The sequence below is a fragment of the Epinephelus fuscoguttatus genome, linkage group LG14 (genome assembly GCF_011397635.1).
Source record: "Epinephelus fuscoguttatus linkage group LG14, E.fuscoguttatus.final_Chr_v1".
NCBI lineage: Eukaryota > Metazoa > Chordata > Actinopteri > Perciformes > Serranidae > Epinephelus > Epinephelus fuscoguttatus.
In genome coordinates this window covers 21,589,887-21,615,701 of record NC_064765.1, presented here as the reverse complement: position 1 = coordinate 21,615,701, position 25,815 = coordinate 21,589,887, and the positions used below count along the sequence as shown (strand labels likewise).

At 43.2% G+C, this 25,815-nt stretch overlaps 2 protein-coding genes across 2 annotated transcripts in view; one reads left to right on the top strand and one right to left on the bottom strand.

The window, feature by feature from the left end:
* mnat1 (MNAT1 component of CDK activating kinase) overlaps positions 1 to 20,203 on the top strand; it is a 48,194-nt gene extending 27,991 nt beyond the window's left edge. The window contains exons 8-9 of the mRNA XM_049595723.1: positions 2,591 to 2,712; positions 19,916 to 20,203. Coding sequence (XP_049451680.1) covers positions 2,591 to 2,712; positions 19,916 to 20,027 — 234 coding nt within the window. The 3' untranslated portion in view covers positions 20,028 to 20,203. The remainder of the gene's footprint in view (positions 1 to 2,590; positions 2,713 to 19,915) is intronic.
* A 63-nt stretch (positions 20,204 to 20,266) lies between these two features.
* On the bottom strand, positions 20,267 to 25,770 carry trmt5 (tRNA methyltransferase 5). The gene is made up of 5 exons (XM_049595722.1): positions 25,722 to 25,770; positions 25,003 to 25,595; positions 24,009 to 24,133; positions 23,238 to 23,877; positions 20,267 to 20,533 (listed from the first exon to the last, which is right to left on the bottom strand). The coding sequence occupies exons 1-5, from the start codon at positions 25,760 to 25,762 to the stop codon at positions 20,472 to 20,474; spliced, it is 1,461 nt and encodes a 486-aa protein (XP_049451679.1). The 5' UTR covers positions 25,763 to 25,770; the 3' UTR covers positions 20,267 to 20,471.
* Positions 25,771 to 25,815: the final 45 nt, after the last annotated feature.

Here is a 25,815-nt window from a genome sequence, read left to right as displayed (position 1 = left end):
AATAAAATGCAGTTAAAGAAATAAAAACTTAACTATACTATGAACTCTTTTTTTTTGTTAAATGAAGCCGTTCTGTTTTCTGTGCTGTGTGTGTCATATCAGGACTACACTGGCAGCACACAATGAGCCCAGTCAGGAAGACTTGAAGTAACTTACTTCCTAAAAAGTTGAAGTTAACAAAGATAACAACAGGACTTGGGAGTGAGTGATAAGGTCATAGGCTAGACTAGATTGACTGAAATGTCTAAAAAAAGACTATAAAAGTCAACAGTTTTCATTGACTAAAACTATATTAGAACAGTTATGGTTTTCTTTGACTAAAGCCTGATTCGGACGGGATTAGTTTAACGTGGAGACATGGGGTAAAGTAATTATTAACGGGGATTTTAGTCCCATCCAAACGCGGCATGTCTGTAATCATTACGGATATCAGTAAAAATTATGGCGACTTTTACCTTCTGTGAAATGGTCTGGAGAAAATACCTTGGGTAATATTAATCCCATGTGAACGCAATCCTCTGTAAAAATGTATGTAAATATTTCGTCATGTCCTGTTTACAACCATTTTTCCATGCTTTCAACTAGTTTTCTGCGTTTTTTCAATGATGGAGACGCTTGAAGAAGCATTCGGTGTTGTCAGAAGTCGTGATAGTAGACATTCTTCTAATGATCGCACAGCCCTACGTGGGAGACCAATTAAAAAGGTCGAGAAGAAAGCACTTTTCAGAGCCACAAGACTTTTGGTTGTGTTAGGTAGGCCTAATATAAATTCATATTGCTAATCGTTGTGTACGCACAATCCTGATCATGGGCAATATTTCATATTGGGCTAATCATTATTATTATTATTATTATTATTATTATTATTATTATCCTTCAGCTGATGCCTTATGCCCTGCTCCACCAACACATAGCACGCACATGCTGACAGGGAGGTGAGTCCAGGGCGCAAACGGAGTTACCACTCCCATCTCTGGTAGAATTAGGAGATTTCTTGTCCTGTGCGAATCGGACATTTATATTACAGACATCCTGTGGTAAACTGACATTAGTCCACATCCCTATGTAAAACCAATCCTGTCCGAATAGTTCTTAAGACAAGACTAAAAAACAGACTTTTAGTCAATTAAAACTTGACAACAAAAGAAAACAGGATGAACGTGACTAATGAAAAAAACAACAAGGACGTATGACACAGGACTAGTATTACCAGGGGACCTAATGTGATTTAGAAATGACCCCCATGTCTGTGTTTCATCCGGCGCATTTGCACAGGCTAAGAGAAGTCTGTATTTCACTCAGATTTACTGGCATTATTCTGCAGATATGATGAGCGCAGTCATTCGTAATTCCACTTTACACGAAGCACAAACTCTTAAACAGCATCACTAGCAGTGACATGCAGTGTTAACCTCCTTTTTTCTTTTAAATGTGGGTTAAACAACCATAACTGATTCTGCCACAAATATTATCCATCTCATCATCTTTCGAGGGTTCGCTCTTCTGATGGATTTGAGCTTGTTCTTTCTGCCAATTAGTCTCCATGTTGTGTAGCGAGATGAGCCTCCTGAATTTGCGCCCAAAATGCTGTCAGACTTGTCACTTAGAATTGCCATGCAGCTTCTATAATTCTTGAACAGAAAAGAGGCACGGAGAAAAAATACGTGGTACTAATGCTGTAACATCACCTCTGTGTTTGGTGAAATATGGTAGGTAATTTTGAATTTTAACTTGACAAATTACACACAGAATTAAGATCACAGACAACCTCTGCAATTATTACAAATACTAGTCCAGTCCAAAAAGGGTTTAAGAATAAATTAAAAAGATAGCTGACAAAATTAACACTATAGGAGACCCAGCAGTGTAGCATTTTATAAAACTTCTGTAAGTTAAACAATCCTGAGAATTTGCCTTATTTCAGTGACATTCAGTTTCACCCAGGCTGGATCTACATTGTTTTACATGAATTCATAGAACAACAGTGCAAAAAAAAGCAAACAATCACAGCTCAACACAGAGAACAAAGCACTTACACTAGCTTTCCAAACTTAATTTGATTAAACATTAACTTCCTCTTCTACATTTATACTTTGTCGGTTGATTTGTCTTTTGGTGATTTCATGGTAAAAGTCAAGTTTGACCAAAGTACACTCTCTGTTATCAGGAATTACATTTCCTCATCAAATCCACCACAGTTCCCCTGCATTATGTTTGTTCCTTCTTGATCAGGTTCACATCAGGAATAGTTGTTGAGTTGCCAATGCTGTGTTGACCACTAAGAACATGCTCAGTCATTGTTTCAGGAAGGTTTCTCCACCAAACCAGCAGAGCCTGGGGAGAGTGAAAATGTTGTTAGACAAAACTCTTTTTGCCAAACCAGTCCGTCCAGAACTGGAGGTTGTTAATGCTGCAGTTTGATTGACAGTAAGCCTTTTCGAAATTGTTTTTTTTCCCTGTTTGTGTCATCCTGATTGTGCCATGGCTGCAGTTTCCAGTGTTACAGTGAATACTACACTGAGACAATGAAGATTATTGTCCTGTGTTGAATGATGTCTCACCATTGTTTTTTTTTTTGTTTTTTTTCCAGCGTCAGACGGTGTCTCTTCAGCCTGCGCCCAGGATAGAGGAAGTTTTGTACCACTACAAGCCTCTTCAAGTTGAAATCTACGGACCCCCAGTGCCTGAACTGGAGCAGCTGGGCAGACTTGGGTACATACTTATTTATACACTCACACATCTGCTGCAGCCAGGGATGGGGGTGTTTTAGATTAATCAAGCTGCACATTAACTGTGACTTTTAATTTCACCTTTAGATGAGCACAGATATCAAGTTGAATGAAGGAAGAATAAAAATTTTGGAAAATTTCCTGGAAAGAATCACGTGATTTGGTGCAAAGTAGGCGAGTCTTTACTTGCACAGTGCAGTGTGACATAAATCCATCTTACAAACTGACCTTAGTGATCAAATGGCTTTTTCATCATCCTTAAGTCAATTAATTAATTAATTTCTGTAACCGTTTATCCTGTTAGGGGTCGTGGGGGGCTGTAGCGTATCCCAGCTGTCATTGGGCGAGAGGCGGGGTACACCCTGGACAGGTCACCAGACTATCACAGGGCTGACACATAGAGACAGACAACCATTCACGTTCACATTCACACCTATGGGTAATTAAGAGTCACCAATTAACCTGCATGTCGTTGGACTGTGGGAGGAAGCCGGAGCACCTGAAGAACACCCACGCTGACACGGGGAGAACATGCCTCTGTAACAGTAACAGTAACCCTCTTGCTGTGAGGCAACAACACCAACCACTGCACCACCGTGCTGCCCAAGTTAATGTTACTCAATTTTTCACAGTTAGCTTTGCACATATATTTAGTAGTATTAATGTTAGTAAAGATCACCTCACTGTCTTAGATAACCATTAGCGGCATTAGCAAGTCACTCAGTGTAGCACCAATATTAGCCTGACTTTCAAAGCTTAGCTAATGTTCGGCTGCTATGGCTCTCTTTGGCATTCGGTGCTTTGAAGAGCTGCCAAAAATATTAAAGTACACTGCTTTGCGAAAGCGAGCAGCAAAGCTCCATAGAGCTGACTGCCCTCATACACTTGACAGTTATTTTTTTCATTTTAGCACCTCATTATTAAAATTATCATAACACAATATACAAAAATGAACAGTAAATAGTATTAACAATATGTACTGTGAAAAAGCACTTTGAACACTAAGGTCAGAGGCAAAGGTAATGTTACTGTAGAGCTGATGTGAAGTTCACAAAATGGATATATGTCACACATTGTGCAAGTAGAGAATAGGACAAAGTTCTGAGACCGTTGAGATCAGTTAGTTGTGTCCAACTTTGAAGCAGCTTTTGATTTTCCAGTGAAATCTCTTTAAAAGAAGTGCTCAATTTAAGCCAAAGTAAAAGTTGAGAAAAAGCTGACCTACCTTGCACTGACTTATAATAGCAGTTAATTATGATTCATTATTAAAAAATAAACCAACTCAACTTTCCTTGTAATTGATACCAATTTAAAAAGTTCTTTCCAGGGACATCCCTATCAATGTACTTTCTAGGAAATTATAGGAAACTATGAGACAGGTAAAATAAGATGTTTGTGATTAAAGTTAAATCATGGTGTTTTTTAAATCTCCACATAGCTACAGTGGTTTATTGTAAGGTTTTGGTGTAGAGCTGTTAGAGTCGGTCTGCTTGGAAAGCCTGGCTCGTCTCACTTGACTCTCCCTGATTAACTGGGAGAGTGAAAGCAAATGAGGAGGAGAAGAGCTGGGAGAGAGAGAGAGAGAGAGGGAGTAACAACCATCGCCCTGCCACAAGCCGCCACAGTGCCTCTGTAGGAGCGTCCATTAACACACACAGGAAGTGCTTTCCCCCGACGGCCCCTTTGGGCCAATCAATCCACGACGCCATTGGTCCAGTCCTCGCCGAATGTAAGCTATCCATCAGACAGCCCAGCGCCCAGCTATCTGCACTGCAACTGGCTGGCACTAAAGCCTGCCCACACACTGAGAGCGGCCTGCTTTTATTGGGTGACAGGAGCAAAACGGGGTCATATTCTTTTTGGGCGAGCTCATTGACTTTCAGCGCCGCTTCACCCAGACAATAACCTTCATTTGGCTGAGATGTGTGAATTTGTACATGATGTCAGCATGTTTAGGATGAGGGTTTTCTAGTTTATTCTTCTTTATTCTTTAGATAAAAGTTGCAATTGACTTTTGTTTGCACAATCACATTTACCTAATTACCTGGAAAATCACCGACTTAAGGTGAAATGTTTTCCTTAAAGGATTGCGGGAGAGTTTAAGCAGAATAACTGGTACTTATTTACATTATGTATTCAGTGAAGTGCTGAGGTCCTACTTCTTTTGGCCAAGCTGATCAATATGCAGATGAAACACATCTCACAATTTTTGCCGCATGCTGGAGCTCAGAGGAGAGAGGAAGAGGAGGAGGAGGAGGAGGAGGAGGAGAAGGAGGGGGCCCGGTGTCAGCAGTTCAGGGGTCCAGGAGGACCAATGCTGGAGAGGAAGGGCTCTGCCACAGAGATAAATGAGGTTCAGTTCAGTGAGGAACACCAGTCCCACTGGTGCAGGCCGCAGGCAGCGACACAGACAGGCCCATTTAGACAAACCACAACTCCCAAGATGCAATGTGCTGTTAAGTAAAAGCAAGGAATAGTGCTGACACTTCTGCGCAGTTGGCAGTTTGCGATTCAGCTAAGTTTGAGGTTTTGTGCATGCAGGCTCAGATATACATAGATGATGAAGCTTACACGTACACATGCATACAGGCGGTGTCCCTTAAAGCAGTTACGCATTTTGTGTCATACACACTCACACTCACCCCTGTTATTGCAGTCCCAGCATTTTGGCCACAATGGAGGTTGTGTGTGATGTGGTAGAACTTCACAAGTGTGTGTGCAGAGGAGAGAGAACGCAGACAGCGTTGAGAGGGTGAAAAGTGAGTCCCCTGTGTCAAGCGTTGGACTCCAGCTCCACTCCAGTCCTATGACCTGTGAAGGGAATATGCTTGAATGTGTGAGGAGATATGGATGTGCCTGAGTGTGGATGTGGTGGAAGGGGTTGTGAGGGGGCAGGTACTTATTTTAAAACACGGCTGTTTGTCTTGGTCAAGGCCCACGGTGACAGCAGCACCACTGGTGATTTGTCTTGGACACAGCCATCAAGTGAGACTAGAGAGTTGAGCTCACACCCCCTCCCTGGTGGCCCCGGGACCTCTGGGGCCAGTCTCTTGCGCAGGACGTCCAGTCAACACAGGACTTAGTGGAGCCATGCTTTTTTATTTCAACTCTCTTTTCTTCTACAACGCTCTCTTTCTCCCTCTGTCTCAGTGTCTGTCTTTTTGCCTTGTCCCTTTGCCCCCAAAAAACCGCAGGAGTGCTGCACGGCTGCCAGGAAAAAGAAGGGCCACGCCTCTTTCACTGTCTCTCCCTCTCTGTCAGCTGTACCTGAATAAATATGGGCTGAGCTGAGCTCTTATATTAAAGACAGCTGCCTCAATACTAGAGCAGAGTAAAGGCTGCATGTTCAGGCAAAAGGGGCCTCCAAAAGTGCCCATTCAGCTTCCATCTCAACATCTACCCCCCCTTCACACACACATACATATCCAAACGCTCCTCCCCTGATGTGCATAGGTGCGTGTGATTTGCCACAGAGGATTGGACCCCTCCTGTGTGAGGCTTCTATAATGGCAGTATAGTGCTGTCCATCTCGTTGACTGGCACATACCCAGAGCCATGCGTGAGCCGTGAGAATTATGAGACGACTATGAATGTAACATTACAGTCTGTACTCCAAATGTACTGCCATGGCTCCTTGCTTTTATGTTGAATAGTAAAAGTCTCTAATAAACAAAATCAAAGTAGAAGTAAATACTGCTTTGGAGACACAAACAGAAACATATGATGTTTACGTTGACATGGCTGTGATATGAATCCCAGCACACAGCAGCCAGAGACTGAAGCGGTAGCTGTTTTAACTCCTGCCTCCTCTTGCCGACCCTGCGCCTGCTGATGGACATAACCCGAATGGAGGCACTCGGATGCATTAAAATGCACAGCACCAATGAAGTCAAGCCTACATTCTAGTTAAAATAAGCCAGTTTCTGCACACACACGCTCGAAAATTTTAAGTTCTATTTTTGTTTGCGTGTGTAGATGAGCATCTGGGTCTGAGTTTGTTCTCTACAAGAACACTTTTAAGCTCTGACTGCGTAGGCGATGAAAGACTAACTGGGATCTTGGACAAGGACAAATCATATGGGGGGAAAAATAGGGGAAAGAGAAATTGGCTGCGGAGCGTTGAAAAATTCGCCTCAAACCTCAAGTGCTGACAATGAAAGCTAGCCAGAACAGTTGTTTGTGTTGGCACAGGTCGCCCTGAAATTAGCCCATCTCTTTCTGACAGAGGTTGCTCAATGTGCTTCGCCAAATGCCAGTGTGTATAATATTATGAAGTTTTGCCTCCTCCCCCCCTACTCTGCATTGCTTTCTATAATTGGTGGAAAAAGTGAGGTTTTCTGTTGGGAGCGCTTGTCAAGCATCCGTCTCTTGTCGGTGGGGTGAAGGGGAGCAGCTGAATGAGCAGAGTGTTTAGTCTGGAGCTGGTCTCCTGGGGATACACTTCTCCGCACGAGGAAGTAGTCCTCAGAGCACTTTCTCTCACCAAAACAGGCAACTTGCGACTAGCTGAGGGGTTAAATGGCGACGGGTACTTTTCTGTGACCTTCACTCACAAACACAGGATAACCAATCGTTTTCATCTCCTGGAAGCTGCCCCTGAGTCTTCACTGAAAGTGACTCGGTCTTTTTATGGACATATGTACATGCACACGGACACGCACAGACTATCTATGTTTAACATGTACTTAAAGGACGCCTGCTCACTGCTCTGGTTTGGAGCCAAGGGTTAATGGGTCTCTGAGTGATGCTCTCCTCCTGCCTGTGTTCTTCAGCTTTCCAAGCATCCCCTGGCGTCTGCGTGTTTATGTGAACAGTGTGTGTATCTGTTTGTTTGTTTGTTTGTGTGTCGGCTTATACTGCATGTTAAGTGCTTTGGTGGGAGGGAGATATCCAGAACAGTCAGTGGTGCCATCACAGCCCTCAGTTCCTGGCAGCGTGCTTTGCTAGCCTCTCCCTGCCTGGTTGGCCTGACTCCAGGTCTGAGCTCTCCATCTTTCCAGCTCTGGCCTAGCTGGCCAAGAACACTACCAGTGACCCTGGATTTGGCTCTGGGAGTTCGCAGGACCACTAAACATGGTCCATAGAGTACTCTTGAATCCATTTCTGCCATCACTAAATTGGAGTATATGAGGTTTAAATTGCATACAAATCATTCTTTCCTTCCTCCCGCTTTCCCCTCTGACTCCGTGATGAAAGTGCAAGTCAGCCATGATATTCCTCTTTTTCACTCAATGTGCAGAGAACAGCTACACCAGAGGAATTCCTACAAACAGTCATGAATAGCATGTCCATGTAGCCCAGGTTCTCTGATCCCTGCAGGGCGCAGATCCATCTGATGGGCCTGGAAGGGCCAGAGAGGCGGGGTCAGAGGTCACTGACTATGAGGGGAGCGTAGGGTGCAGCACTAGAACGTCAGAGTGCTGAGACTGACAGGAGCAGAGTGATGGCACCTTGGAGAGACGGGTCTTGTATTCTTGGCCTCAAATAGTCATGCACTCACACACTCTCTCTCTCGCACAAACACAGCTTTGATGCTTAAGTTATGAGCTGGAGACTGAGGCGCCGGTTAGCATGACCTCAGATGAACTCCCTCAAGAGCAGTGTGCTTTGATCTACTTTTACTACTATTAGATAATGTCTCGGGGCTCATATTTTTCTCTCATTCAGCCAATTAAAATATTCTGTGACGTTGCCAAATAGAGCCATTTATGGGAAAAACTGTTTATTCGGTTCTTGCATAACAGTAGGGCTTTCCCTCACATACTTTGGGGTTGCCACCATAACCAAGACCTAAAGCTGAACTTGGTTTCTCAGATATCTGATATCCTCCTTTCTTCCACAGTACACACTCATTGCGCGTGCCACTGTCTTGTGTTACTAGATCCAGCAAACTATAGACTTCAATGCAGAGCCTCTCTGACCATTTAAGTGTTTCCATATAGCTCAGATCTGAAAGTTTTACTGCAGCCTTGGGGCTCTCAGATTTAAAATTTGCATAACCAAAAGAGAGTGCAGGCACTGTAAAAGTGTGGAGGTTCATGTCCAGCTATTTGACTTGCAAACCTGTCTGTGTCAACACGATGCTCCGTCTTCATTCACAGCACACGGCCACCGCCTTGCCTCCACACTCAGCTTCTTGTTCTGACAGTGCTCACTCTCCTCGTTACTAACTGGATCAGAAACAGAGCGTGGGCACCGTCCGACTCTCCAGCAGCCCCCACCCAACCCATTATCCCGTCTGTCTCAGTAAACAGACCATTAACAGACAGAGCTGGTGGAGGCCACATCACTATTGTTTTCCCTCCCATAGATCTGTGCAAATATTGATCTTCTCTTGAAGTATGAGTCAAAATAAGCACGCGCTGTAGTTGACTGGAGGCTTTTTACTTGTGGGTGAGTCATTTCTGACCCAAAGAGCAGGCGGAAACGGAGGGAGCATTACAGAATGACAGAGCGGGAGAAACATTTGTCTTGTGTGTATTCTGGTCATCTGAAAGAGGCCTGCTTTTAGTGTTATTGTTTTCCCTCGGTGGGCTGTGTGCCAGACAGACCAGCAGTCTCCTCCTAGGATGAACCCAGGCCAGGCCGAACCCAGGCCAGGCCAAACCAGGCCAGCGAAGGAGACACCAGCAAACAGGGAACTCCGAGTATAACACCGTCTCTTGCCTTCAGGTTTATTTGTGTCACAGCCTAGAGGCGACAGGGTCAACACCCAGAGGAGGGTGAGATGATGCCTCCTGACTATTTTAACACACACTGATCTGTGTGGAGGCTCGCAAAGTAGCTGCACGCGCTCTAAGGTTGCATGCTTTGATTTTGAGCATGATGGTGCTCATAGCTCCGCACACACGCCCTCGGTTTGTGTGTGTTTTTCACACAAACACCAACAGACCTGAACCCTGTGCCTCTCCCCTGCTCTTCACCCCTGGGGCAAAGGGCCCGGCAGTGTACAGGGGGATTAGCAGGCTCATTTTCCCCTCTTAAGAGCTGGAGAAAGAAAACAAGCTCCCATCATGTGGGGCTTGGCTGCTGGGCTTGCCACGCACACCTCATGTTGGGAGGTACTTCACTATGATGTATGAATTATCACCCTCCCCCTGCCTTTTTGTTTTCTTCATCCCCCACATCTTTGCTCTCTTCCCATATTTCTCCTTAATTGAAATCCTCTTTGCCTCTCCTCAGTGCTTGAGGTGCTTCTGTAACTGATACCTGTGGAAGCGACCCAGCCCCTCGGGAAAACTCTATTCTTCTCCTCTGTATCAGTGCTCCATTCCCACAATGTTACATCTAACTGTCAAGGCTCCATTGCTGTATATGTATGGGTGTGCCTTGTGCAAGCAGCCATTCACTGAACAGCATATGTCCTTCCATTGTTTACGGCCCCATTTGGTTAACGATGACACTGATGTCATGTCATTATCCTCCCTCTCCAGTCTGGTTCGCCCCCCACTCCTCCTCCTTCCTCTAAGCTCTCCAGGGGCAGAGTTATCAAGTGGCAGCTCAGGAGACGAAAGGACGATGCTCCCTGTATCAAGTGGCTAGCGGGATGTGTGATGCCTCTCCAAGCCCCTCGGCTGCTGCGGTTAGGTGTGAGGCCAGTGGCCTGGCCAGTCAGCCAGCCTCTACTGCCCCCATCAGGGCAGATAAAGGAGGTGCAGGGCAGACACACAACTGAGCCCAGGATGAGAAGTGACAGGTGATGCTTGGATGAGGAAGTGAAGTTAGGGTACGAGTAGCACAATGGGCCTTTATCGTGGGCACCTCCACAATGCTGTCATTCACAGACACAAAACATGTGCACCTCTTAGTTTTTATCACTGATACCAACAAGCTCTTGAAGACAGCTCACAGGTTGTCAGTCACTCCACATGAGAATGTATTTCTATAAGCGTTAATGTCAAGTGTCACCCAAAGCTTCTGTTAACACTCTAAACATGTTCTCCCCATAACTAAGTGTTAGCGATACCCACCTCTGTCTCCTCCTCTCTTTTGGGATGCAGAGACTGTCGGCGGTGATGATAAGACACATGATAATGGATAAGGGGTCTGTAGGCTCGTGAGGATATGATGTAACCGCCCCTCCTCAGACACACTCACAGAGTACAACTTGAGATAATCTGGTGGACAGTGGGTTGGCTAATGGCTGAGGATCTGTCTCACACACTCACACGTCCCAGAGGAAGCTGCATTCAGTGGAAAAGAGTGTGACCTATGACCCGCGGTGATGAAAGACCGCTGTTGACAGATATAGTATACCTGTGAGAGTCCTCTGTGTTTGGCTTGTCTGCGGGGGTTTTTGTTTCTGGAACGCAGCCTGGACCAATTCACACATTCTCCACTGCTAAAATTCTGCTCCATCGGTTCACCGTCGGTATCGATACAAACAGCTCTGCCCTTAGAAAAACATGTATTCACACACATGTGAACTGCGTAGACACACACATGGGGGCATAAGCACACATTGCACATCCACACAATGCGCTCAGTGTGCCGTGTCTCTCACAGGGGTACATTTTCTCTCAGGGTAGAGTGTAGGAAGGAGGGGCAGATGGGGCAGCAGTGCTGTGAGTGAAACTGGAGCCGCCTAAGGAATGCAGGGGGTGTTTTTGGAGGACTGGAGTGGAGTTTGGGGGGTAAAGGGGGGTTGACTTAAGGGGTAGGATGGGTGATTAGGGGGTGACAGCTGAGTGCTGACCCCTCTATAATGACAAATCATCTGGCAGGTGTGTGGCTCTACATCCCCCCCCTCCTCCCCCAGCCCCCATCATTTCCAGGGCCAGGAATCCTCAACCGCTGCCGGAGCAGAGCGCTAAAGGAAGACTTCCGGACATTCGTGCTTTCGTCCAGCAGCCTCATGACTGGCCTTTCAGAAGTACGGGGCAGCCTCTGTTCAGATATAGCCTGCCCTATGCTTGACAGCTGCCCTCTTTGTGCACTCAACACGGCAGTCTTAAGCTCCTTCGCTTTAATAAACATAGCTAATGAGGCTTCAGTCCTTGGAACAGTCTCAGGTAGGGTAGGTTTTATTGATTTATCTTTGTAGATGTCATTTTTCCCTTCAGTGTTGATTCAACAGAGTTTACCTCTCCATCTGCCTTAAGTCAGCGTACCCCGTTTGGGTCATGAATCATGCTGACGACAAGCTGAATTCAAAAAGGCTCTCATCTTTTGTGAAACAAAAACAAATACTGACCCTGGATAAGTGAGGGTGAAAGCAGACAGGTGCCAAGCTGAGACCAGGTCTCAGGTCAGTGCTTTGAAGAAAAAACAAAAGCAGTCGGACATCAGAATTTATGGATTGTCTCAGAAAATCCAATTCTTTCAGATGTTGCCTGTTATAGTTTTCTGTTAAAGGAGCCAGTATAGCTTCTTTCAACTGTTTCACCTGATGGAAAGATGGTCTTTTTATAAAACTGGGATGTCTTTGCTGTAAAGAGATGCAAATACTTTTTAAATTGGAGCTGTATGACCAGAGAATGGGCCATGGCATTTGCTTTTGCTCAAGAGGCAGAAAACCTACAACTACCAGCATGCACTGCACTGCACCACACCGGACCAATAAACTCTCCCGCTGGCAGGTGGCGTAATGCGAGCTTGGCCATTTTGACAGAGGAAACAACATGACGGCTAGCTGGTAACAAATGATCTCGAATTACAATTAAACAGTAACTTAAAATATGTTTCTGAAAACATTTAGGCAAGAAGTAGGCAACGCAGTAACAGAATCTTGATTCGTATTTGATCAGCGCTGCTTAGTGTTACCATTTGATCTCGTTTTTTTTTTTTTCAGCCTTCAATTCTTACAATACAGGAAACAGTATGCCGCCCACTTCCTGTTCACAAATTCTCATATAACAGTCAAACAGTGCACTAAAATATGTTTCTGAAGACAATGTAGTCAAGAAATAGGCAGTTCAGTTTCAGAATCTTGGTTTATATTAGATCAGCACCACTAGTTTTACAGTTTGATCAGAGTCCACCTCGATACTCTTTGTGTTTGTTGTTGCCGGCATATAGATATACGAAAGCACAATCTGTAGTTGAAGCAACAGCCCTAGTCATCTGGTAGACTTGAGAGATGAGCAGGAAGATCTGGGTGATGTTTACCACTGTTTATTTACAGATACTACCGATGTTATGATATAAAGCTGGTTGAAAATCGGCAAAGTATCCTTTTAAGTCTTGATGTAAGTAAGCAGCCAAACCACGTACAGTAATTCTACAGTAAACATTGTTTAAGACTGATTCAGATTGCTCCATTGTCCCGTGCGTCTGCTCTGTGGTTTGTATGTTGATTAAGTGTCGGCTTGCTGAAATAGCCATTGTAGCATTACAGGCCTCTTTTCTTTTCCATCAAGACCGAGCTTCCACAGCTCCTCATAATCCAATTCCAGCCAACACATGGAGTCTAGACAAGAGGCCCAACAGAGCCTGCACCTCCGTCTGATATCGGCTGTTTTCCCTCCAGAGTCCCAACCTCTTAGCTTTTTCCCTGAAGAACCCAAACACCCTCTGTTCCGCAGCAGCGTCGACGATCCAAACAAAAAGAGGAGCCACACATTCTCAGCTGGAAATCACGCAGAACCCGCCGGAACATTTCGCCACTTATCTTTTCACTTTGAATTAGAGATGGGGCTGCGCTGTGTTTTCCAGGCAGCCAGAGTGGGGAATACTTTCGGGGTCCCGTCAGGAAAATCTCTGACCGTTATTAGCATTAGCAGGAGACATTGCCCAGGTATTCAGAGTTCCAGACTCAAGTGGAAAAATGCTGTTGGCTCTGAACAGTTTTGATCCAACTGCACATGTCTTTTTGAGAGAAAGGGGTAACAGCAGATGGTATGAGTCGAGGCTGAAAAATAAAATGAGCACTTTATCATCTATAATTCTTTTGAGAATCTGAATTTGACACTCATGCTGAGATGTTTATCTGAGGGAAAAAACATATATCACTCCTCTGAGTGTGTATACTAATGGAAAGCCCCTGTCATATTCCCTCGTGGCAATTGCAGTCTGACACGCACACTGTCATAGTGTGTCATACTGTGTCATTCAGTTGTCTTCATCACCTGCACTCGTCTCTTCCCACTCCCCCCAAGCGACATAATGGGCCAGTCCAAAGTGACCCATATTTACCCAATAATACAAGGCTTTGAAAAGACCCATATCGAGTTGCAGCTAATGCTCCAGTGGGGCCCGGAGAGTGAAAGATGTTACCGGCCGACACGGCTTGGGTTTCAGGGCTCTGCGAACAAAAGGCGGTCCAGTCCTCAGAGAGACAGGGAGAGAGAGGATGGAGGGGGGGGTGATGGGATAGGAGTGCGTGGAGACTGTGAGAGCAGATTGAAACAGTAGCGTCAAAATGGTCTCAAGGCGTCTGTTTCAGAGGGGTATACAGGGTTCCCCGCTTAAAAATGTTAGAACATAGTAAGTAGGATTTTATGAATCATTGTTTTGTCATGTTGCATTGTAAAATCTCAAAATAATCTACTGAATGCCTTTTACATAAACGTCACACAGATCAGGATAGTGGAGCCAAAACACTCATATTTTGTTTCCAGTCGGATGCTCAGAGCAGAGAATCCACTGTCTGCTAGCCAACTGTCACTGTACCCTGGACCACTGGGTCCCATATTAGAACATGGTCAAGCGTCAGGAAGAAGCAAACACAGAATTTGTCAGAAAAGAAGCCTCTTAAGTATGTGTGATTGTTAAAAAAAATCATACAGGCAGACAATTATTTAAAAAGTTGCTAAAAAAATATCAGAAAAACTCATCTCTGATGTAAAGTTCACAGGAAGTAAACATCCATCCAAATTGCTTGTTTTAGGTGCGACCAGTCTTAAAACGTACATGTTTTCAATGGCCTTTGGTTGTCTGCAATGGTTTTGATATTTTAGTATTTCAAAATCTTTTTCACTTTTGTAATTGTCACCACTTTTATTCTGTTTTATATTTGAATACATTTTATATTGCTATATATTTGTGTGTCATTCTTTTATTTTGTACAGCACTTTGGTTGTTTTTGAATGTATATATAAACAAACTTGATTTGGTTTTTGATTTGAACCTCCAGCTCAGCAAGGTAGAATGTGAGCTACATATAGGCTGAGTCCTTTGCAGCGGCCCGAGTGCGTTTCCGACCTGTGGTCCTTTGCTGCGTGTCAGTTCCCCCTTTCTCTCCCATTTGTCCTGTCTCTTCAGCTACCCTGTCAACAAAAGACAATAAAAGCCCGAAAACAAAAAATGATAATCGCTCGTTTTACGTAAAGTTCCTGCAGTTATTGCGTTCCTGTACTGTTATTGTTATGCACTGAATGTAATATGAACTATCCATAAGATATGTCACTTAGTCTGGGGTCGTCAGTTTACTCAGTGACAGAATAGGCATCCCTTCAGGGAGAAGATTGGGAACAACTGTTTAACTAAAACTTTGGAACATGGCTGAAACCAATGCAGTTTTTGAAATTTAGCATGATGGGAATCAAGTGTGAAAAACACAAAATTGTGTATTTCCCAGTTCTGTTCTACCCTCGTCTCCACCACGAGATTAAAAAGTCAAGTTTTCTGTAACAATAAACATTTTGGCAAAAACGTCCCTAACCCAAATTAATTGACGTTGGTTCATGTTTTTGTCCTCTTCCATTAATTATTATGAAATTGGTCTTAAATATCATTCAGGCATTAATAAAGTCTTTAAAAGTCTAACTTGCTGTTAACTGTAGGAATCATGGGTATGGTGTGTGTGTGTGTGTGTGTGTGTGTGTGTGTGTGTGTGTGTGTGTGTGTGTGTTGCATCTCGTGTTATGATTGAAAGCAGTGAAAAGAGCCTGCCATGTTTTTGCAGGCGAGCGTGCTGCACACTTTTAATGCATTTCATGTTGTTGCACGTCTAAGCTGTTGTCGGTCCACTCTAATTGTCTCAGCATTGTCAGGTACAGTCATGTGAAAAGAGTCGAGTTTATCTTTTCAGCTTCTTTTGTAGCTGGACGTGTGTGTGTGTGTGTGTGTGTGTGTGTGTGTGTGTGTGTGTGTGTGTGTGTGTGTGTATTCGTTATGCGGCTGGCCTTTACAGGAAGATGCGGATATGGCCGCTGAGTTAATGGAGCAGAACTGAACTAACCTCGAGTGTTAGGGGTGAGCAGAGGGCAGACAGGGTTGGTTTAAGAGAAGAGGGTTTGTGATGATGATACCCAAAGGTGATTTCACCTCATATCCTCCCTCCCCACTCCCTCTCCACTCACCCTCCTCCTCCTCCCTCTCCTTCATGTTCTCTTTTTGCTCCCCCTCTCCCTCTCCTTAGGGGCAGGCAGGTATAAAGTTACACAGAGCTCTCAGCTTTCTTGGAAGGAATGACCACATGAGTAGCTTGGGGATTAGATTAGCAGGAAGAGCAGACTTAGCCGGGCTGTAAATAGCCCACTTTTTTCACCATTAAAAAGGCCCAGTACAATATAATCAATAGATAGCACTCATCTGATGCAGGAAGCCATATGAGAAGACCTCCCTCAAGTGCTCTGAAGGACAGGCTACAGCAGCTTGGGCCTAATGAAGTTATTATTAATCACTGGGCCTCCTGTTTTGAACTTGTGTGTTGTTTCTCTAGTGGGTGATGAGTGGCCTTTGTGTGCGAGATGTGTTGATTGGCATCTTGTGCTGCTCTTCCTCTCACTTTCATTGTCTATTGTGAGACAGGACAAGGTCATCCTGTGTGATGTTTATGACTGAATGATTGGGCTAAAGCTAATGAGTATTTTCATTGTTGATCAATCTGTCGGTTATTTTCTTGATTAATCGATTAGTTTGATCTATAAAGAGGTGAAATCCTTCCCTTCTGTTTGACCTCCATGGGACCTTATTTCAGAAAAAAATATACAGTAGTAAACACCAAGAAACAAATCATATTTTAATTGTGCCATGTATTACAAAAGAGATGTTAATCAATTTAAAAGATAATTTTGCAGCTCAAGAAAGTCAGATTATTGTTTAATTTAGTCTTAAACCACTCAGTTAACTACACGTCTCCTCTTGCTCAAAGTATGTCACTTACACAGTGAGCTAGCTAGGTACCTTAACTACGTTCCATGCTCAATGTAACATGATCTTACCTGATGTATTTCATCCAGCAACTCCTGGTTTTTATCATAATGAGCAAGACCCATTACTTGCATTCCAGTAAGAAATGCACTGTAATTGTTTATTTGTTTTGTCCTCTGTTTATTTTTTGTTTAATTCTTAATTAAAGAAACAAAGATACTTAAACATTTCAGCATTATGTACACACAAAAGTACCCATACCAGGGGTGAATATATACAGAGAAAAACAAATTAAAAAATGAAAGAAAAGTAAAAGAATTTAGAAAAATAATGTAAAAGCTCTCTCCAAAATGTCAGAAAATGTGTTCACCTAAGCCCAAGGTGACGTTTAGTTTATTGTCACAGAAGATCAAAGAAACCAGCAAATATTCACATTTAATGGTCCAGTGTGTAGGATTTAGGGGGGATATATTGTCAGAGAAGGAATATAATATAAACATGTTTTCTTTAGTATATAATCTCCTGAAATAAGAATTGTGTTTTTGTTACCTTAGAATGAGCTCTTTATATCTACACAAGGAGATGGTCCTCATCTATGGTAGGGTTGTCAAGATACTAAAATTTCAAACTCGATATTGATACCCAGGAAAATATTCAATACTCGATACCATTTTCGATACAGCAGCAAAAAATTAAGAGGCATGTCATTTTTTAAATAAAGATCAGAACAGTAACATCAATGATAACAACAAAAATCACCCCAAAATAAATAACAACCAGAAACAATATCTGTTCATACAAATGTATTTATCTACAGCCCTGTTTATTTTCTGTGCTTCTGGTGAATTGGCACCATGTTTTCATTGCTGATCAAATAGAGTTGGTAGTTTAGGCTCAGGATGCTCCTGTTTCTACCTCACTATGTGATCAGAGAACCAGGGCTTACGGGAGAAACCAAACTTTTTTTCAGCTTCAATCTGTGACTTTACAGTTAACATAACTTTTCAGACACACATAATTGTGTTGTCCTGTTAAACTAATATTGTCTATTAATGTTACAGACGGGCATGACTGATAAAGTTTTCTGCTTAGCTCCTACATTAACGTTAGAAGTTATATTTTAGTTTGATGCTGACGATACCAGCTGCTCAGCTGCTAGTGAGGGGAAGGGCTGTACCCGCTGTCTGCAGCGTGCTGTGTTCACTTCACTAAATATTTCCAAAGAGCGCTTTTTCCTTTATCATTTTTGACCAAAACTGGCTGCTCTGATCCTCCTGCAGCCGCGCTGGCCATATTACAGCAACAGAAATGTGTGTATGCATGCACAGCGATGACAACAAGTCGGGTTGCAGTGAGGGCTCTGTGCCTGCCAGACGCTGCCTGCACAGCTCGTGTCCGTCGGACCCATCGCGCACACCCGACAGGCGCTCAGGTGGCGTGCACTATTAGTATCGATACTTTTGTAAATTAGTATTGTATCCAGATACAGCGTTTGAGTATCGATACTTTTCAGATTATCGATACTTTTGACAACTCTAATCTATGGAGATCACCATGTTGCACCATCATGTTTCTACAGTAATCCACAATGGACAAACCAAACACTGGGACTAAACAGGGCAGTTAGTGTATTTGTGTCAGCTATGGTAGTTTGTAGCTAATCTGCAATGAGAGCATTGGAGAATCACAGATTTGTAACTTGAAACTGCTTTAATCAGTGTTTTTGCTGGTTCTAATCACCTGGTCTGTTTGTTGTAGAGTGTTAGAGACCTCTGTGGATAATTTGGCTCCCACTAAATACCTCCTTACCATTGAACACTTAAGGTTCTCTAACGTGGAGAAGTTTTACCTGGTTGCAAAGTGCAATCCTCACCACTAGATGCCACTAAATCCCCCTAAAATGTACACACTGCTCCTTTAAGAAGCTGGACACAGAGAATTTTGACTTTTTGACTTCTTAAACTGATTCAAACTTTGACTTAAACCAATTAATCAATTATCAAATTAGTTGGCGACTGATTCAGTAGTTGACAACGTTGCAGCTTCCACAGATTGACTCAGTGTGTGATATTCATGAGTGTTTGACCTGATGAACATTTGACTTGATGTGATGATGTCACAGTCATGCTGGTGAATATGTTTCATCTTATATTTTCAGTGAAGGCTTTATTGTGTTAGGAGCAAAGCAACTTATAGAATCATAAAACACAAAGCAAAATATGATCTGTTGCCAACACCTTTTTCTCCCTGTCCACCTCTCATCTACGCACACACGCCTCAGCTCTCAGTCTCTCTGAGCCTCCCCACAGGTGTTAGGTTACTCTGTAAAGCAGCTTGAATGGGCACAGAAATCACAGAGGGCTGTCTGTGCTCTTGATTCCCGTTTCACTTTGAAGTTTCCCCCAGCTCACAGGAACAGGGGCCACAAAGCTAGACTCGTGTGAGGGCTTTAGCTTTCTGTGCCGGGACTCTGATTTCTGCAGGGTGCGGGGGGGGGGAGACAGTATTGACAGGCAAGGCTACGTGTTGTCTCAGTTGCTGGAGGACTTTGCTTTTTTAGCTTTGTAGTCAAGATGCTACAAGAAAGCAGTACAGAACATGTGTGCAGGTCCCAGTGTCCACTCTTTGATGGCACACAACAGTGGAGGAAGGATTACAGCGGGTGGGGACACAGGTCAACCCCCCCGCTACACACACACCTCATGAACGGAGGGGCATCTATCACTGCGGGGACTGAATTAACAGCTCCACTGTTTTTCTGTCTGTGCACCGATGTGAAAATAAACAGTGACTTTTGGCTTTGCCTAAGAACCTGAAAAGGAGCTTTGGCAGGATACATCTGTAAGCACTTAAAAAATAAAAGACACCCATAATACTTTAATAGAGCCATGTTGGAGAGGCTTTTAGGCACAAGGTGTTCCAGTGTTAGTGTACGGGTACGTCTGTCTTCCTTGATCTCATCAAAGGGCCAAAGGGTTGCGGAGAGCCAGAAAAAATAACTTCAAGTGTGGGTTTAATGAAGAATAAACTCACACTCAGGTTACACTCACAGGAACTAGTTTTTAAAAGCAGCTCTCGGGCTGCCAGTCAGTCACATTATTTACAAAATACCTCGCCGCTGTAACTGACCAGGGCTCTCTGTGTGTTCTCAGGTATCTGAACCACGTGCGGGCTGCCATGCCTCAGGACACAGCTGGAGGATACAGCTCGGCTTTGGCGTGTCATCGAGCTGTTCAGGATGCTTTCAGTGGGCTGTTCCTCTGAGACGCTGAAGCACATCCAGAGCTCAGAAGGCCACTGGTTAGGAAAGTGACTGAAAGGACTATAAAAGCTGCACCGCTACAGAGAGGGTAAAAGCTGCTGTGGGAGATGCTGCTCTGACTGTTTTTCTGTTACGATGTTAATGACTTTTTATATTTTGTGTTATTTTTATATTTAAATAAATCACAGTGAACACTGAAAAGCTGTTCATGTTTTCAGAGATTTATTTAAACTGAAACAACTTAACACATGGGGTCAGGCTCTGAATAATATACTTCTAATACGTTCTAGTACGAACAAATGAAGTCTTTGAAGTAGGGTCATGATTCACCAACACCTTCAATAAAAGCCTCAGCAGCAGTTTGTAAAAATAACAACAACTTAAAAAAATAATTTTCAACTCAGACGCTTCGTTGCATTCACAATAGAAGCAGGTTGATGTGATGATTACGTTGAATCTGTAGCTTCTTCACACTTCTGTCTCTTTGGAGCTGGTTCTCCTGACGTCTCTGTGAGGAAAACACAACTCTGGTTAGAATTGAATATTGTAAAACTGTATTGTCCACCAAAAACCTTTCGGCAGGACAATAACACATATAGCACACACAACAGCAGTGACAGTGTGAATACTAGAGCTCATTTAAATACTTTGTACTAATTCAGTGGGAAACCTGAAAACATTACTCTCTTTTTTATTCTGTGGCACATATTATTATGTATTTGTTGCAACAGGTACAATTACTCCAGCACATTTCTTTGCTTCCAAGAGCAGTGACGGTACTCAGCAGGGCGGGGAATAAACAGCAGCCACCAATCAAATGCAGATAAATTTTGCCTTTGTTTCCTCATCAAGCCTCTTTGCAGATAATTAATGTGTTTAAAGGCAAAGGGTACTTCATTTGTCAAATGAGGTACTCTGACGTAATGGAGTACTTCATATGCTTAGTTAAGTACTCTATTAGTATTGGTATCACTTGATACCTTTTTGACTACTTCATTTGATGCCCATCATAATTGGAGGCATCCAGTTGTATAAAATGCCACCACCACTCCTCCCCATCCAAGTGACTTTTACAAGTTTTTTACGCACAAACATTTTACAAGTGTTCAGATTATTTAATACATTGTGTTTGACTGTTTGGGTCTTAGCTGCTGCAGTAGCGGGCCAATTACACTACCCATTAAATTGCTTGCAGTGACTGGCTGCGAGCAAAACCATACCAAAGTCAATTTTTCTAGATCTGGGTACAAACAGGTTCAAATGCAGGTATTTTCCGACTGGAGAAGTGTCAATATACTACCTGATACTTGGTTATTTCAGTTGATAAATTAAAGGTATCTAATACTGATACCCAGCTCTGAGGAATGTGTGACGGTTGGAACAACAGACTGTTTTCATTACCGATGAATCAGCTGATTATCGTAAATAACTATAGTAAAATGTCAAAACAGTGAAAGATTTTAAATCACAATTTCTCACAGCTGAAGGTGAAATATTTAAACTACTTTTTTCAGGGTGTCTACAGGTATCAGACGGTTAGAATTAATGCTTTTTAAGACCTGTTCAAGACACCTTTTAACCAAATTTATGACAGAAAAAATCATGTCTTATTTATCTAAGCATTACAGGTAGAGGTAAGTGTTATGTAGGACTATGGTTTTTAGAGTGAGTTTAGTCAATCCACATTTTGCCAACAGGTAAGTGCAAGTATGAAGTAAAATGACAATATTATAATTTATTTAAAGGTTGGTAAAATTACACGTGGACTTTTACATAGAAAGCCTTCATTCATTTTCACAAAAAGAAATAAAAAATGGCTAAACGAAATTAGATTAAATGTTTGTATTAGTTACAACCTCACAAACTTACATTTAAGACTATTTAAATACCTTTAAGGCCTTACTGTTGTAACATTGAATTTAAGATTTATTAAGGACCTGTAGACACTCTGTTTTTGTCAAACAGCCCAAAGGAACTTAAGTTTATTTTAATACAAGAAAAAAGCAGATATCGCTTCCATTTGAGAAGCTGGAAACAGATACTTTATGTTTTAAAAAAATGACTCAATCATTCATTTAAAGAGACCGTTTTTATCGATTGATTAATTGACTTTCAGCTCTTGTCTAAGTGGTAAAATACACAAAAATCTAAGAACTGAGCAACCCAGTTACTTATAAATAAATACATGACTTTGTATATATGTTTTTACTGTAAAATGCATCCTGTAAGGAATACTAGAGTTTAGCCTCTCATACTTAGAGAACAGGGGATGTGAAGAGAAGCCACAAAACTCCTAACTGGCTCTGTGACGTCTACTACAAATGGTATTCATGTTCACATGGGACTAAAACTTAACGACTGTACCAGCTTACTCAGTGTGGAAGCCTATGGTGTGAGCTGGCAGACTAAAAATCCTTTATGCACATAGGATAGGCCAATGTGTTCAGGGTATAAAAAAAAGATGATTTATTTATCTTTTTTTTTTTTTAACCCAGTGTTGCACTCCCCTTTTGTTTCTCTTCTTCAGTGTTCATGTTCAGGTTTGAGTGTTTGTCTTTTCACTGAACTCACAAATGAATATTTTTTTTTACCTCCACCAAGGAGATAAGGTTTTCAGCTTGGTTTGTTTGTCTGTTCGTCAGCAGGATTGTAGCAGGGGCCAAGGAAGAACCCAATACATTTTGAATTAAAGAAGTACAAATTATTTTATCACTTGTTAACAGTGTAAGATGAGACATTGTGGATTTGTGTAGGTATGTGCTCGCTCAGTGTCTTTCTAGTTTTACTAAATTCTTGCCTCATATCAGATTTGTCAACTCCTTACACTCAGTTTCCATTTTCAGTCTGACACTGCGTCCACTCTGACTGATTTCCATTGGGAAAGGGGATTCGAATTTCCCTAAGCAAACAGTAGAGTCCACACTGATGCGTTGCCATGTCAACCTACCTGATTTGTTTTTAAGAGTGACGCAGAGTAAGTATAACAAACTACGATGACGGGTGACACTGAGAAGACACACTGATATAAAACTGCTTCGACAGCAGCGTTTAGCGGTGTGATTAGCGGCTGTGGTGCTGACTGGATCAACTTTTACTTAAACCGAGAAACTGCTATTTCATGTCACACTGCCGCTCCTCAGTGGAGTGGGCGAATTCAAAGGTCTGGACCAAGTCAAACTATAGTCCTCACTGTGTTATGAGTGAGCTCTCACCTGTCAGTTCCTGATCAGCGCTGAACAGGACCTCTTTAGGGAGTGTGAAACTCACACACATCATATCTTTGTTGGGTGCTACATTACGCACAAAATGCACAGAGCAGCGGCCCTTCAGTGGGAGCCCGACGCTGCGGGAGGCCCTCTCCACCACATCTGTCTCAGGCTCGTTTTCTTTGTAGAAGCCGTAGCAGTGCACTGTGGGTAGGTTCTCATCACAGGGAGACTCCTGGTCCAACAGGCCTCTGAATGCATCCAGGAAGTCCAGAGCTAAAGCAGGCAGGTTCATTACTATGTGAATGCTGGCTGTTCCCTTCAGCAGCGCGGGCAGCTCCTGCTTCACAGGCCCCTGGATGAACGCTCTGCCGTCCAGGTTAAAGGTTCTCACTTTCTTCTCCACCTTGTTGAGTTTGCAGTTGTGCTGCAGCCATCGGTGGGACTCCGGGTTGAGATCGTTGGCCAAGACGTTGGCGCCCAAGCGGGCAGCTGGAATGGCAAAAGGTCCAACACCAGCAAACACATCAAACACAGTGTCTCCACGTTTCATGAGCTGCACCACACGCTGGTGCTCTGTGCTCAGCCGGGAGTTCCAGTAGACACGAGAGAAATCAAACTCATATATCACCCCATTTTCTTTCACCTGCAGCACAAAGGTTTTATCAACCATAAGTCAATGATCAGATTAGATCTAAGAATGTCTGTACAAATGAACAGTCATATGATAGTGCATGTGAATCATTAAAATAGTTGCACATCTGTGATTTAACCTACTTTGGCGACCATGTTCTCCTCTCCAGCCAACACCTCCATCTTGAAGTTGCGGTAAGTGGAGTCAATAATGTTTGTCTTATTGACCACACAGGTAACCCCTGGGTTTTTGTCCATGATGACTTGACCTGCAAACGGAGAAGACATGAAGTTAGCAATAAATATGAGTTCCTAAACCTTTTCTTTGTGAAACCATGGTCCTTTAATGTTCCGAAAACTACACATTTATCAGACTTTCAGAGGCAAAATTTTCCGAGAGCTGATTAAAAAGTGTTTCAGCCTAAAACTGAACAATAGGGCACTGATAAAACGTCAACATCGCTTCCTCTTCAGAATTGATTGCTCATGTGACAGTAGATCACAGTTGAGCCTGCACACAAGATCAAAACATTATGCAGTAAAGCTACGTTGAGGCCTGAAGTGTGTGCTTGAAACTTGACTTACTGAACATCCACTATGACCTGTATTTTTTGCAATGATAATTTTGAAAGCACACAGTAACAAACATCTAATTCAAACTGATATAGTGACAGATAAATGTGAGAATGATGTGAATTACATGCTATGCTCAGTCACCACATCTCAACACTACTGAACAGCTATGGGAGATTTTTTAGCAACATGTGGGACAACGTTCTCCATCACTGTCATCAAAACACTAAATGAGGGGGTATTTTTTGGAAGAAGGATGTTCAACCCCCAGTAAACCTCCAGAGACTTGTGCGATCTGTGACAAGAGGCACTGAAGCCAAAAGACAAATTATTATGGGAGGAACTTAAGAGATTAGGTCCAAAGTATACTGGAGGACACAGACTAGAGTCGATTAACTTGTGCTAAATCACTTCCTAGTAAGGGGAGGTTATATGAGTGAATGTGAGTTTCTGTAGTGTCTGACACAGCAGGTATTGAAACCTTTTCCTTCCTCTATTAAAACCTATCATGGAGTTTCCTTTAATTCTGTACTGAGGCTATTGTCTTACAACATCTGTCTCTCACCTATGAGGTTCTTGTATGGGAGCTGGTGATCCCTCAGGTTCATGTGTGCGATGTGTCCCACCCGGCTGAACGCAGAGGTCACGTCCTGACCCTGAGGCAGCACAGCCTCCAGCACCTCCTCACTCTTCAGGTTGTGGTAGGTGAGCCGCAGCTCATAGTGCTGCAGCTCCTCGGGGACACTGAATGACCTCAGAGCCTCAGCTTCAGCTTCACTGAAGGAGCTCGGTGAGGACACTCTGTGGGGGTCCAACAACACTAAACGAAAGTCACTACTCTCCTCTTTATCCTGCACCACCCTGGGCACCCCTGGGCGCTGGATGGTGGACTTTTTCAAGCTCTTTACCACTTTGTTTAAGACCCCAGTGGGCACCCGTAGAGCTGGGACAGTAATGGTCTGTGTGAAGGCGTCTTTGTCCAGAGAGGTCATACCCCGGACCTCTGGAGGGGGACGGTACAGCTTGGGCTCCATTATGGGGTTCACAGAAAAGCCAAGATAAGCTGAGGCTGGCAGTGAGGCTGCAGGGCGGAAGCTTCGGTGCACAGCGGCAGCTTTAATGTTACTTTGAGTTTGTGTAAAGACCCTAGAGAGGAGCCTGAAATGACAGAAACATGGCGGTTACATAAAATAAAAGTTAAAAAATACATTACGAGTGTTAGAGAGCAATTTTAGGTTAAATAAACCGCTATTAACAATGAGAAAATTCACATTCAGAGCTCACCTCAACATCCTCCGCTCACAGGCATGCTTGAACTGCGTCATCAGTGTTCGACCAAAGCCGACTGGTCATTGGGCGAACGAGCGGAGAGCCGCTC

What these genes read in the sequence shown, in the direction of transcription:
- trmt5 (XM_049595722.1), bottom strand. Translation starts at nt 25,762, where the DNA reads ATGACGCAGTTCAAGCATGCCTGTGAGCGGAGGATGTTGAG. An exon ending in TGTGAGCGGAGGATGTTGAG is followed by an intron (nt 25,596 to 25,721) that starts GTGAGCTCTGAA and finishes CTGTCATTTCAG; the next exon opens with GCTCCTCTCTAGGGTCTTTA. An exon ending in CGCTGATCAGGAACTGACAG is followed by an intron (nt 20,534 to 23,237) that starts GTGAGAGCTCAC and finishes TTTTCCTCACAG; the next exon opens with AGACGTCAGGAGAACCAGCT.